Genomic DNA, 14954 nt, shown 5'->3' with positions numbered 1-14954 from the left:
AATTTGATCAACTCTGGTTAAAAGATGATCATAATTATGTCAAAATTGGTCTTTGAGCCAAAATAAAACAGTTACCTGGCAAATGACCAAGTCTAGTAAAACTGGATGGGATACCATTTTTATTCAATATAAAATCAATCAACTTAAAGCTGTGAAAGACAAACTCGACTTACTTTACTCTTCATCATGATCTTGACCTCCCCAGATTCTACAATGTAGAAGCAGTCAGCGCTGTCTCCCTGTCAACAGCAGATGCAGTTAGGTTTCTGACAGAAATTGACAATATCTTGGTCCTCATTCCATTCAAACACATTTGCAAAATGTGACTTTCAATTGTCAGTGATAGCTAAGATCAATATCCAGGCTCGGGCTCAACAAGTAATCAAATTCACATCTTACTTGCACTGTAGTAAAATTCTCAAATCGCCAAGGCTGCAATAATTTTGCAGGTGGTGGCTGGGGGGGACTCAGCTTTAATTCAGTCGGTCGGTAGCCTTTATGTTTTTACATATTTGTACATTTTATTTTTCAAAATTGTTCTGCCCTAGTCCAAGCTACAGATGCCTTGACATAACATGCCTGGTAAACAAACATCATGGCCAGCCTGCATGAGGTCAAATGTGAGGGGCTTACCTGTGTGATGATGCGCTCACCATCTGAGAACTGCTTTGCCCCTAATACATCCACAATCTTCATCCTCTCTGTTGCCTGCACAGATTTAACGAGGTGGATGATGAGGGAGGCAAGATAATGAGAGAAATGCTGGGAGCACAATTCTGTCACTAATACAAACATGTCTATGTGGATGGACCTTTTTACCATGACTACACACATGTGCAATAGGTCTGATGTCACCACATGTAAACAAACGCTTGCCATTTGACCAAGGCATAGTGACTGGAAAAACAGGGTAAATGGCTTAAATGATGATTTTTGGCTGCCTTTTTGACCACCGCAGTTTAAATGTGTAAAGTGTCAATTGAGCTACATTGTTGCAGAGGAAGACAGAACACTGGCCATTATTTACATTTCAACCGTGAAATTGATTCAAAAATAGAAGTGGTGGAAATTCAGACATAATTGACCTGACCACTGAGAGCCTGGCTAATTAATTTATCTTTCAGTTCCCCGGATGAGGATAATGGCACAGATGTTCTCCTTTGACGTACTGGTGTTAGCAAGCAGGCAAGCCATTATGTTGGCGCCTATTGTTGGCAAACATTATGATGACCGATTTATTGAGGGTCCACTCTTGAACTCACCTCCAGGGATTTCAGTAAGGGCAAAGACTCAATAAAAGACTCGTACATCCTTCGCTTCTTGGCATTGTTCTTCACAATGAGTCTACGAAATGTAGCACGATCCTGAAAGGGGGAGGAGAAAAATGATCAAGTAGGTGCATTCTCAAAGTGTCTGACTTGTCTTTCCCTGTTTGCCCACTTGGGGGAACAGCAGAGCAGCTTCTCCATGCGTGGAGAATTTAATGTCATTCTTAAACTTAGTGTGCCTCCCAATCAGTGTATTTAGACCATACAGTATGTTGACGCTACTACAAGGAATTTTAGACATGACAATCCAAATTGAGATCAGCATCATAGCTACAAAGGCTTCAGTTTTGAATGATGGCATATTTCCAGTAATGCTCTTACCAGCCCCCATAGCGCCCCCTCCTGGGTGGCGATGATGGTAGCCGCACGTGGTGTGTTGTACATGAGTGCCAGCTCCCCGAAGCTGCCCTTATTGTCGTACTGACCCACGCAGGTTCCTGACACCACAATGTCAAACACACCCCTGGAGATTGACAGATCAAACAATGAGAGAAAGCTTGAATCAGTCCATGCATTATCATAGTGGTATACAATATTTTAGGGATGCAAAATAAGCTTTTTCCACCAATAACTCCCTACTTCTCCAAACCTAACCTTTCTTTGTACTGTTTATTTGTTGTTGCATCGTAAATATCAAAACATGTCAAACCCGCTTCCTACCAAGCAGGGTCGGAGGATGACTTGAAAGCAGTCACCGACAACATACATTCGATGTCTTTCTACTTCCTCAACTCTTTTCTCTTCAGATGGTAAGGAGATAAGGAATCTCAAAAGCTCTGATACCTGGTAATAAATTTAGTTGCGTTTTGCTATAACCCACACTAGTGTTCAATGAGTCGTGGCCATTTGTATTCCAACAAGAATTCATTTGTATTATGACAGTGGGACACAGTGCAGTGTCATAGCGTTTGTGATCCATCCATCCGTTTTCTGAACCATTACCTTCACTAGGGTCACGAGCGCGCAACAAAGTTGTTATTAGTTGTTATTTGCACATAGTGAAGAAAATGCACATAGACTGCTGCCTCTGTTTCTCGTTCCACTGAAGCGTCGGCAATCTGAGCGTGTAGTCAGTTTTCAGTGGTTAATAAAATGGAAGAGTCCCGAACATAGCGAAATTCCTGCTAATTGTAGTTCAGAATCACCCGTTTTGTGTGGTATGAACCTTACATTGGAGGTAGAGAGGCTCGTCGGCGGAGGTTTGAGTGGCTGGCCATTAGCTTCGCCATAGCTCAGCTCAGCTCATCTGCTTGTTTACGTTCCCTCCGACACCTACGGCGTCTACCAGACCAGACAACAGTCCATGGAGGTGCACTGGTCGCGCACTCTCGTCCCAAGAACTTGTCAACTTGTATTGTAATCCAATGTTGATTAAGTCCACACGATTATAGTATCAGGCAACAAAGGTAAAAGTCATGTCATCATGTCGATGTCATCAGTCTCCGGCGTCCGAGCCCAGCAGCGGGCGCGGTGCCACGACCGTTGGCCCCAAGAGACACAGCAAGCGGCGTGTGCGGTCGTGAATTTTTTTGACCCCAAGTATCAATATTTATAATAGATATTGTTTTTAGAGTTGAGGAGACTTTGTTTTTTGGGCAAATTGGGCACAGTCTAGAGCCCTGGTTCAAATAAACCACTTCGGGAAAACTAAAACTGTATTCAAGGTTTGATTTTTCATACGTTCTATCACATCAATATACTGTACATAATTGTTTTTATATACGGTAATCACAGGTCTAGTAATCGCTAACTATATTACTGTATATATATTACTGTGCAACAAATGCAATGCATTTACTTTGCCACTTGAGGGAATACTAGAAGTAATTTGTGATGACATTTTGCTTGCACTTCTGCAGAAGAAACTGGTGGTAGGCTTGCGACGTGTGGTGTCTCGGAGGCACCATAGTGTGCGTGCAGTAAATTCTACACACTTTCCCTTTAACAAATGGCTCACTGTTACTTCTCAAGTCACATGCAGCAGCACCGTATTACCTCCTACGTCATGCAGCAGAGGCTTGGACTCTTAAGGCCTAGATAGACCAATTCGACGTCGGCCAACTGTGACCGAGGCTGTGGCGTCGGGCTGACTGTTGGCACGCCGCGCTGGGAAAATACACGACGGACAGGACCCTGACCATCAAGTACCTTCTGCACATGCGTGAGATGTACTACCCCTCGGCGGGGACGGAATATAAAAACGTAAACAACACATTCCGCTATATTTTTCGCTCGCGAGCTCCCGCGCGAAGCAAACGCTCACGCTCTGGATACAGTATCGTGAAATACATCCATTGTCAACCTTCGCTCTTGTGCTTATAAGAAGAGCAAGGCAGCAAAGGCGTGCTCACTGTTTATCCACATTTGTCATTTCCTGTTCTTGCCTAGTGCGCCGATTTGCTAGGTTAACAGCCAATCAGAGTGACTTAATGTCACGACTTACAACGGCGATTCGAAATGCTGAAACGCCCCCCAGACGCTTCCCAAAGGGGTCTGATGTGACGGCAGTGTTCGCAACATTAATTAGACGACCCTGACGGCCTTGAAAGTGACAGTAATCAGACCAACATTAGTGTATATCAAGCGACTTTTTTAAATTGATGAATTTAAGTTTTTGTACTGATTAATGTGATGTAATTTTTTGCCAATATCAGTCCGATAATTATCGGTCCAATGGTTATCGTGCATCCCTGCAATATTTCATTAACTACCAGTTAGCCACAAATCACGGTGTGGCTCAGGCCCAACATATTTATTTCTACTTAAACAGAGCAGACCATTTAGGTCGGTTTGTTGAGGATCACTTGCTGTTCCCCAGGTCAAATCTAAAAATGGCAGTTGGCGTGATTAATAACATTCCACAGCTTATCCTTTCTGAATGAGAGCTAGACGGCCCGAGTAGAGAATAAAGTTGTGCCTTTCAGGCACAGCATCTACCCAAATTCACATATGTAGTTGTATTGTATTATACATGATTAAATGTTTGTTTGATGAAAATAGACCAGCATATAAATACGTTTACGGGACAGCTACATGCGTAGAGTGCACTGTTCCTAAGCATACATCAGCTGTTCAGTACCATGTCCTTTTATGTACTTCATCACTTCCTGAGGGTGCCACAATGGTCTAGTGGTTAGTACATCCGCCAAAAAGTTCTGAGGTTGCGTAGTCAGGCGTTCTCCCGCATCCCAGAGACATGTCTCTTAGTTGAAATGAAGACTCAATTGTCCTTGGGTGTGAATGTTTGTTTGTATGTGCCCTGTGACTGGCTGGCAGCCAGTTCACCTCTCCCCCAAAGTCAGCTGGAATAGGCTCCAGCTGACCCACAACAAGCCTAATTAGGATTAACAGGACAGAAAATGGATGGACGGATCACTTAATGCTCCACTGCATTACTGCAACCTTCCTGAATCTGTGACCGATTTGAAGCTGGACTGGTTATCTGTATTACACTGATTAGCAGTAACAGAGGTGTGCCATACTGGAGCACATCATGGAGCACTCACTAGTCTGAAAATCAAAATTTCAAGTCTGAATGCATCCTTAGATGACGCAACATTTACATGTTTTACAGTCCTGGTAATTCCCCGGGATAGTATGACTTGGCAGGCGTGCTGCAGGTAAAGGTCATCGTTACACACGTTGTGCAGAGAAAACATAGAAAACAAAGGTTTAGATAATGTGTATGCAGAAGGGAAGATCAGAATCAGTGGATTCTCACTGTGCTGTACTGATGTGTAATTAAAGATCGGGGTCAGGAAAACAATAACCTTTAAAACTCAGGTGGTTCTTATTTTGCTCATTTGGCAAGTCCTCCACCCTTAACTATTTCTTTTTTTTAATTTTAGTAGACAGCTAGGGGCCTGCGTGCCCTCTTGGTGCTAAAGTATGCAATCTCATATGTAGTCTCACAGTTATAGTCTGCATTAACCTTAACAAAGAAAACTGCAAAAAGTGAGATTATTTGTCTGTATCTGTACCGCTCTATGACGTAAAAGTTGTCCCCATCGTCTCCTTGGTCAATCACATGTTCTTGGGGCTGAACTCGTAATTCAAACATTGCGTCCAGCACTTCAGAGAACTGCTCCTGACGTGACAAGGACCAGAAGAAGCATGTCAGACACATGGAAGAAAGAAAAAAAAAAAAAGCGAAACAAGTAGCAACAGTGGAATTGAACTAGAAGCTAAAAAAAGCCACATTGCTCATGTGAGTAACGACCCTGGAGGGAGGCAAGCTAAAACTACTTTAGCTCAAGGAGGGAAGTGTGTAAAGAAAAGAGAAAAGCCACTTTTTGTTTTCATTAAGTGACATTTTCCGTGTTTCATAAGAATATGGAATCTCAAGACAATCATGCCTTCCCTGGTGTACAAGTTCAACATCATGTCAGAGATATATCATTGCGATACCACTGCGGTTCACAATGGGAAAATACATTCTCATTCGTTTCACACCGAAGCAGATGCAAATAAATCAAGGGCAGGGACTTCTCAAGACACATTTGGGATTTTGGGAAAATCCCACGCATGGGCAGATCTCAGGAGTTTTACTTTACTACGGCATTATTAATAAAGGACAACAAAAAGAGACACAGGGTAAAGAGGACTCGCCCTTTCTCACCAGTGTGCGTGCATGCCAAGTCACCCTTCCCATTATTTACCTGGTCCAGTGTTTTGAAGAGCAAGATGTCCCGACAGGCCTCCTGCAGTCTGCAGCGCTGTTCATCTGTTTTTGGATGAACCACTCTCGGTTCGCTGTCCTCATCATCTTCATCTGGATTGAATGCCTCAGCACATACTACAGGGATATGCATACATGATTAGATGTATTACAATCCACAATATCAGTTACTCCAGAAAAACGATTACGAATGTTTTTGCTGATGATCTTCTGATTGAAAGTAGTAAAACAAAGAAGGTTTAATTCAAGATGAACCTTTAAAGTGAATTTGGGAAACGAGCCTCTAGTTAAAACAGGCAGCAAGCTTTTAAAGCATTCTTTTGAATGTAAGAAGTGTCTGTCTTGTGAGGTGTTCATCTTTTACTTGTGTACACAGTCAGCTGACATCAGGGGACTCTGGAGAGATTCAATCTCGCTTGCATATTCCTGGACATTTTTTGCTGTCAAATTACCCTCTGGACTGAAGTGACCACCTAACTCTTTATTTGTCTTTTACTAGGGCTGTGCGATATGGCCCAAACTTCATCTCGATATTTTTGCCAGATATCTTGATAACGATACGGTAATGATGTAACTATTCGTACAGTGAACACTCAGCATATATTTAAAGAAAGAAAGAGAACATATGAATCCAAAAGGATGTGGAAAGTGTAGTTTATTTTTTTTTTTTAGGACCTGCAGACAGCCATCATCATTCAAGTCGGCAAGAGATAAAAAAAATTGTGCTTTAATGATAAATAGTCATGCCTCAACAGAAGTGTTTCTTGTGTTTGTGTGCGTGCCTGTTTTAACTGCATCAGTGTGGTTGTTGTTCTGTACCAATTTGTCCATGCGTCAGCCTCGTGAGAATAAGTGGTTCAGAAAATGCACTGTATGACTTTTTTTAATCCACTGCGACAGAGATAGGACGTGGGGCGATAATCATGAGGATCTCGATGACAATACGATAACGATATGTTGCTCAGGTGCATCCGTTACTGTAGTTTAGTTGGACGTCAATGAAGGTTGAGACGATACCGTAATTCTTCAAGAATAACACATTTTTTGAACAAGGGGTACACATACCCAGACTCTCTTATCAGCATTGCAAACTAAAGTCTTGGTCTAAATCTGGTCTGGTGATTCTGACTCGTGAAATGGCCCATGAAATTCGGTGTCTACTTGCAGACTAGTTTTTGCCTCATGAAGGTGACAGATCATTAACACAGACACATCTACAACAATTTCCCCTGGCAATAATGTTATTAGTTTATCATAATACAGTGCATCCGTTTTGGTTCAAAAGTGGCCTCAAATGAGCTATACTATACTGTATAATAAAGTGGCCTTGCTCTTACTGCAAAGCCACTAGACACCAATTCAAAATGTTGCAATATGAATTTATGATGTCATTTTTAAATTTATAGAGAGCGTGGAAGGTAGAAATCTCTCAACAAGTTCACTACATAAGACATTCGCAAAAACACCCCAGTTGAATAACCATCATCTGGGTAATCTAAATATAGAGGTTTCTGATTAAGAGGGGCATGATACAACTGATTTTGGATCCTCAATTTTGGAAGGGATTGCATGGAAATTGAATTGCTTATAACGCTATGTTTAATGGTCATCTTGAAGTCATCAACCGCTTTTCTCCCCTTGAAGTAATTGAGGCATAATGATTTTTTTTACTACTTGGTGGCAGTAATCCATAAAAAATATTGCAAATACTGCAAGTTTGGCCTTACATATACATTTTTAAAAATCCATTTATGCAATTACATTTGAAAAGGTTACCTCAGAGTTGAGGCCAAGTCCACACGTAAACAGAGCAGATCCTTCTTTTCCATCAAAATAAATAAATAATTGTTTTCCATACACACCGAATCATTTTGAGCAATGTGCATGTACAAACAAAGATGCTGAAATGCTCCAGTAAATAAGTGAGGCCTCAAATGGAGCTATAACACTGCCACAGGAAGTCACCAACAACTGAGAAAAAGAAGCCCATACAACGTAAACATACTCAGAACAATGGCAGGCAACGGAAAAAGAGCAAGAAAAGACATTTGTGTGGACTGACGACACATTAGAACTTCAGACATGTTACAAGTTCAGCTTCGGGATGAACACTCAGGATAGCAACGATACGCAAATCAGAAAAAATGTTCAATAAACATATGCGTCGAGGCATTTCAACACATTTAAGAGGTTTTTTTTGGACGACAATATTTTCCTTTTTGCTGAAAATGAATATTGGCTCCAAATATCGGTCATTGGCCTCCTTGACTATTAATCATCGGTATTGACCCTGAAAAAAATCCCATATCGGTCTCTCTCTATTGTGCTTATTGACTAAACTATTATTACTATTACTAATATGCAATTTTTTAAAATAACAGCTAATGAATAATCAATTAATGCTGAAATGCTCCCCTCTAGTTTGTTCTAATTGACTCTTTGGGTTATGAGAATTTGTGACTGTGTTATTCTGAGAGAATTACAAAAACAGTTTACTCAGTCTAATTAAAACCACATAGCCGACAGTAAGCCTTTATAAGATGAGGAATAGACGGCAGAGTCAACAGCAATGGCAGGACAGTAGTAAAGATAAAACATCAGCTGACACACCAACAGCCTAATCAAAGTGCAGCTCGCCACTAAGGCTGACGACAAGTCAATTACTCATTTGTAAACACTAGACAGTACAATGAAATATGAGAAAATGAGTGCCATCGACAAGAGACAACTGACACCGACAGTGACACAAAACCCCAAACTCAATACACTGGCACTTGTAGTTCACAAGTATTGGACCAGTAATTATACAACTCTTTTGGCATGTATACATTATGCCACAATGGATTAGCGATAAAACTGAATTGCAGACTTTTAGCTGCTGGACAGTAGGGCTGCCATGATTAGTCGACTAATCACGACGACGTCGACGATCAAAATCGCTTTTTAATCGTCAACGCGTTGTTTATTTATATATTTGGCACATTATTTTTCTCTCGAGACTGCCGCTTCTAGCTCTTGTCCCGCTGGCTGTTTTCCTATCTGCAACGCACAAGCGCAGTGGTGGTAATCCAGGTGATGTAAACAGAAGCATTGTGGGTAAAGTAGTTGCCGTGTTGGCAACGGAGAAGATTTCAATGCCTAAAAAGTGTATACAATTTCATAAATACTTTTTAAAGTTACTGTATTTTGTCATTATAAAGATAGTTTTAATATAGTTAGCAATAATTCTAACTGTCATTGTATGTATTTTTTCATCACAAAAAGTGTATATATGTACTGTAATGACAACTTGGGTTTAACTTGAATACTTAGATATGTCATAGGCTGTTGCTGCTGAGTGTTTAAAGATTTCAGTGTCTTAATTTAAAAAAAAAAAAAATCAAGAGACCTTTATTGTTAGTGTATTTTCTATTCTCGTGTAATTTCTTAGAACATCATCCAAATGGTTTGCTTTTATTTATTTTTTCGAAAAAAAGTACAGTTTACTTGTCATCTTTTCAAAATAAACATTTTTTTTTTTAAATCTGTTTTTTATACCGAAAATATACCGAACCGAAGTTTAAAAAAAACCGAACCGAACAGAAATGTGATTTAGCGTTCCGTTACACCCCTAGTTTGTACATAAAGAATTTAAACTGTAAGCGAATGAGGCTTATTATAAGAGCAGCAGCTTGCTGCTGCGATTTGCCGCGATTTATATATTATCCGATTAGTCGACCAATCGCGACTGCTGTTATTTAGTTGCAGCAAATTAGTAGCAAAATAATCGTTTGTTGCAGCCCTACTGGACAGATCTTCACAATTAGGAATTACTACACCCATGAAAGTATTTGTACAGACCAATATACCAACTGCACATTTACATTCATGAATGTTTTACTTCTGCTCTCTCACTCACTTCACTCAACTATTAACTTGTCTTACTGCAAGTTACTGTAACATGCTACTCAACACTTTCTGAAGGCAAAAAAAAGGAATATTCTTGAATGATTATGTCAGTGACAGTATAGCATGCTTTTCATTTACTGGATGTACATGCATGCATGAATGAATGAATGAATAAATGAATGAATGAATGGCCGATGGCCACTGGCTAAAGACTTGAAGTACTCATTGACTTAAAGATTTTCAACCAACAATTAAAAATGATGTTTTTATTCAAAAGTGTTAATTGTCCAATTACTGTACAATACCCCTGGCCTTAAAAACGTAACAACCAATCACGGCTCACCTAACGTTCACAAGCTCAGCCGTGATTGGTTGTTACCTGAGCCCTCAACACGTGATGTCATTTCCAGTTGAGAACATGTGGCAAAACGCGTTTTTAAAGGTATTGATTGCGCATGAAAAATAATGAAGTTATCGAAATCATTCTAGACAAAATATTAACCTTTTACTGCTGAAAATTGCTAAATTAGTCAAGTATCTCTTGGAATAAAAAGGTGAAATCCTACATTTCATCCATCAGCGCTACAAATCCATTGCAATGCTGTATAAAGACAAAAATCCTAAAAACTGTCACTGGCCAAATACTTCTAGAGCTAACTGTAATACCGGTAAGGCTGAGCAGACAGACACAGCCTACGCAATACACATATAGACTCAGTGTGACAAAATAGGGGCCAGAAACCGAGAACATCAGTATATCTGCTACTTGTGTTGGATGTGCATGGTCAACACAATACGTGCGCGCACACCGCAAAGGGCCTGTTACACAATGATGTATGCAAAAGCATAGACAGTGTGAATAGCCCTTAAGGGACATGACGTCAAAGATACAATAGTGAACCCGCAGGCACGCACTCACGCTCACACAGGAATCTCACCTGACACTCTTCTGTTGAATCTGCTTGGTGGTGGGGCTGCAAACAGACAAGAAAGGGGAGGGGAAAATGAACATCAGTGAGTTTGAACAAACAAAGACGACATTTTTTATGTTACCTGGGTGATCTGGGTTTTTTTTAACGATTATACAATGCAATTCTAAGGGAAAATTGGATTTTAAAAAAAGCAATAAGGGCTGAAAAGGCGGACAATGAGCAAGAATGAAACTGGCTACAGAGAAAGACACAACGAAAAACAAAAAAGTTGAACACAGAGGTAAAAAAGAGAAAAAAAAAATAGAACTGTCCGAAAAGGTCTTAATGGTAGCGACATGCTCTGACAGAAACACCTAATTTTACACGTTATTTTTCAATGGCTTCACAATCTCATTACCAGATTAAATTCACACTCGATAGGACCCTCCCCATCCCATAATGCTGAACTGGATTAGTGGTATTGAATATTGATAGACCAAAAACTATCACACTCGCTATTCAAAGTTGACAGTGGACAGAAAACTGCAGCACAGGGGGACTTGCAGGGGCTGTGGAGCAGTTTTTGTCAGTGGTTGTCGAAATGCAAATTTCGAGCTCGTGACTTGCACCGTTGACCGTAGTATTCATCATGCTGTCTGGAGCGGACACTGCTGGATATGAATATGCATCAGGAATAATTAAGAGGCCATTCAAAACAGAATGCAGGATGTGCGTGCGTGTGGACACGTAGATGTGCATTGATTTGACTATTTATTTTTCTGTGTCACTCCAATCTATTTTTGCATTTGGGTGAGTGTGTGTAAAGTTGGGTGCCAATTAAACCACATCGCGAGTAAGCGGACACCTGCTTGATAATGTCGAAATTGTTGCGGGCCAGAGTGGGCATAGGCTCTCTTGTTGCGCCACATGTCACATAGACACACATTAAGAGTGTGCCGCTACCGTATTAACATCCTGTCAGACCTCATTAGATCCAGAATGTGAAACTGAGAGACTGAAAGATAATCATACATACGCGCCACTTTCCACACTCACCTGAGAAAGGGTGAGAGTCTCACACTCCTTTCTACTATTATTCAACATGTAAGAGGCGAATTAAATTCACATTCATGGCAAATATTGGAGCACCTGTTGGGGGCTGGATTGTGGGTGTCGTGAGCAAGGATCACCCAAGGTACTTACTGGTATTTAATTTTTTTTAAACTGTGTAATGGAAATAGGCATTTATGCATTTGACAACTATTGGCTAAGTCCAAGTACTGTTATTTCAAACTGTACTGTTAACATTGCACAATGCCTTAGCATTAGAATTAAACAACAGTAACAAAAAAGCAATCAAAATGGTAAAGCGAAATAATTAACTTGTCCAAATCTATAGATGAGTTAAGTAGTTTAATACTAGCACACCTGCCATCATATCAATTCAACCGCTCCGATTCTGCCTTCTCCCCTACCTACAGTACATCAGAGCTTTTCCAGCAATTGTGAAAACATCCCTCATGCTTGCACTGTAAATGCTTTTTGTTTTGCACTCGCGCAGGTCAAAATTGAAACTTGCACAAATGATCATCTTTTTCCAGCATACAGTATGTTGTAATACAGAATTTACTATTGGCAGTGGCACTGTGGATAAATAGCCGGTCAATTGTTGAGACTCCTTTTTACATAAATCAAAGTTACCAAATAAGAATACATTAAGCACTGAGCCACATATTTCAAGAGGAAAAAATGTTCAGTAGAAACATTAAGTCGTACAGACAGGAACAAGCGTAACTTCTGAAAATTACAATCATCTGACCACGACTATATTCAGCCTTGTATATTGTATCGCATCAATGCAGTCACTGAAATATTTTTGATCACATGCATGTGTGTCTTGAGCTGTGTGGGTGCATGAGTCCGCATGTACGCAGTGTGAATTGCTCGCCCCACAGTCATGTGTTTGTGTGGTGTTGGTGGCAGTGTGGCGATGCTGGTGGCTGTATTAAATGTACGCCTGAAGTTGCCTTAGCAACCTAACACAAAGAGGCTCTCATTGCCATAACAACCCTACCCCTTTCACCCTCCCCTCATCCCTTCTTAGCCACATCCAACTCCCTTCTCCAATATCTAGCTCGTAACAAGTGGCAGCTCGCCCCTCCATTTCCCCCTTCCTCCTTCACCAGCAACCCTCTCACAAGATCTCGCTATTACTCCCCCTCACGCAGTGTACACTCACAATGTGCCATATCAGAACTGTTAGATGGAAACAAGATGAGGGAGCCAAAAAAAAAGGTGGCAGTGTGTTTACACAGATGGAGAAACAAATGACTGACCAGAATGTTTCACTCATTTAGTACCAGACATTTTCAGACCCTCTTTTACCCTATAACGTTTGGAAAAAAAAATGGAGACAAAAATATATAAAGACGTTCCTGGGACTGGATGGCTGCACTGTGAAAAGACATTAATATGTCTTTGGGATTGAATGAGTTAACAGAGTGAGATAGCTGTAAGTCGGTGGCAAAGAAAGAGCATATAAAATTGTACTATGTATAACATGAAAAAAAATTGAAGGCACGTGGACAAAGAGACACTACAAGGAAGGATGAAGGAATAACTCCAGGATGTGAAGACTGGCAGTTCAGTGGGAAAACGCTAACAGCGTGATGAAAACCTATTCCTAATATGTGATTAATAAAAAAGATACAGTCGAGTCAAAGAAGAAACAACATACATGGAAATGAAAATCTTTGTCACCGTTTATTTTAAAGCAACACTCTAGCAACGGTCCCCGGTAGCTAGGTATACATAATAATCACTTAACTGATCAATATATCATTATATTCTGGTTGATTGCATGCAATTGAATTTGATTAATCGAGTCTCGAAACAACTGAGGCAAAATTGAGTGCACAACATGCTGTCGATTCAGTCCAACTAGTTTGTATAAAGTTTTTACAGACAATTGACACATATTTTGACATGATATAGGATGAGACAATACTATTTATACCGGAATCATTTGGGGTTATGTTTGAAATACTGAATCCGGGTCTCCTTGAAAGATGTGCAAGTATGTCTGCCTGCCTTTTTGGTCTTGCTCTACTCCACTCAGGGGAAAAAGGGAAGTGCTCAGAAGGTTAACTGGCATCTAACTTGCAAACATTCCCAACTGATCCATTTTTTGGTATGTACTCTGCACTTATCAAACATGGTGTAAGGTCTGACATGTATTAAATGTTGTGATATTGCTACCTTTCTGTTAAAATGACTTAAGCATATGGAATTATCTGCATTTTTTTTTTTAATTGCCCACATGCATGCACTAAATTTAAGCTATTCTTCTCCAAGGTCAACAGCAAGATGCTTTGTGTCAACACTATTTTAGAAAAGTCACTTATCAAATTGAATGACCAGTCTAAAAGGAAAGAGGGGGACTCCTCCAACAGGGACTGACATAAATACTAAATAGCGTAGCGGTGTGTTCCCTTCTCTTCTGTCCCCAAAGATGATAGATGGCATCTGACCCAATATGTGTGTCACTGTCCCCCTTTGGTGCTTACACGTGGATTCAAATTTACAGTATGGTATTTTTCGGACGATAAGCTGCTCAAATTTGTTCTGTAAATGCAATAAATTTCTAATTTTTCAACATAGATATGTGCAGATTACATAAAGATGCAGCCCACTGTATTTTCCGGACTATAAGTCGCACTTTTCCCATAGTTTGGCCGGGGGTACGACTTATACTCTGGAGCGACTTATGTGTGAAATTATTAACACATTACTGTCATGGATTTTTAGTGCTGACTTGTGACTTAGGTTTTGCCTCCCTCTGCAGGCGCTTAAGCGCTAAAGCGCCTGCAGAGGGAGACAAAACATCATAAATACAAGTCAGCACTAACAAGCCATGACAAGTACTTCTATATCATTTCACATGTTATTGTAACCAACATAAAGAAACATAAGATACATGATAATAGCTATTATTCAATAGCTATTAACTATTGCATGAATTATTTAAACGGTTTAAGTCTAATGTTTTGTTAAACTAACAGGCCTTGCTAGTCGAGGAAGCCAGCTTATCCAAACAGCTAAACATTCACAAACAAACTCCACTGACTCTAGGTGTGTAGCGAAGTTGCC

At 40.3% G+C, this 14954-nt stretch overlaps 1 protein-coding gene across 2 annotated transcripts in view; it reads right to left on the bottom strand.

The window, feature by feature from the left end:
* prkar2aa (protein kinase, cAMP-dependent, regulatory, type II, alpha A) overlaps positions 1–14954 on the bottom strand; it is a 41232-nt gene that overhangs the window by 3054 nt on the left and 23224 nt on the right. For both annotated transcript variants that reach the window (XM_086050037.1, XM_086050032.1), the window contains exons 3-9: positions 10833–10868; positions 5987–6123; positions 5309–5415; positions 1650–1791; positions 1263–1364; positions 634–708; positions 174–239 (exon numbers count right to left, since the gene is read on the bottom strand). In XM_086050037.1, the coding sequence (XP_085906163.1) occupies positions 174–239; positions 634–708; positions 1263–1364; positions 1650–1791; positions 5309–5415; positions 5987–6123; positions 10833–10868 (665 nt within the window). The remainder of the gene's footprint in view (positions 1–173; positions 240–633; positions 709–1262; positions 1365–1649; positions 1792–5308; positions 5416–5986; positions 6124–10832; positions 10869–14954) is intronic.

Source organism: Filicampus tigris, chromosome 1 (genome assembly GCF_054856515.1).
Source record: "Filicampus tigris isolate MCC_2025a chromosome 1, RoL_Ftig_1.0, whole genome shotgun sequence".
NCBI classification, from domain to species: Eukaryota; Metazoa; Chordata; class Actinopteri; order Syngnathiformes; family Syngnathidae; genus Filicampus; species Filicampus tigris.
Note: the sequence above shows the minus strand (reverse complement) of the source record. Positions and strands in the feature narration are given on the sequence as shown.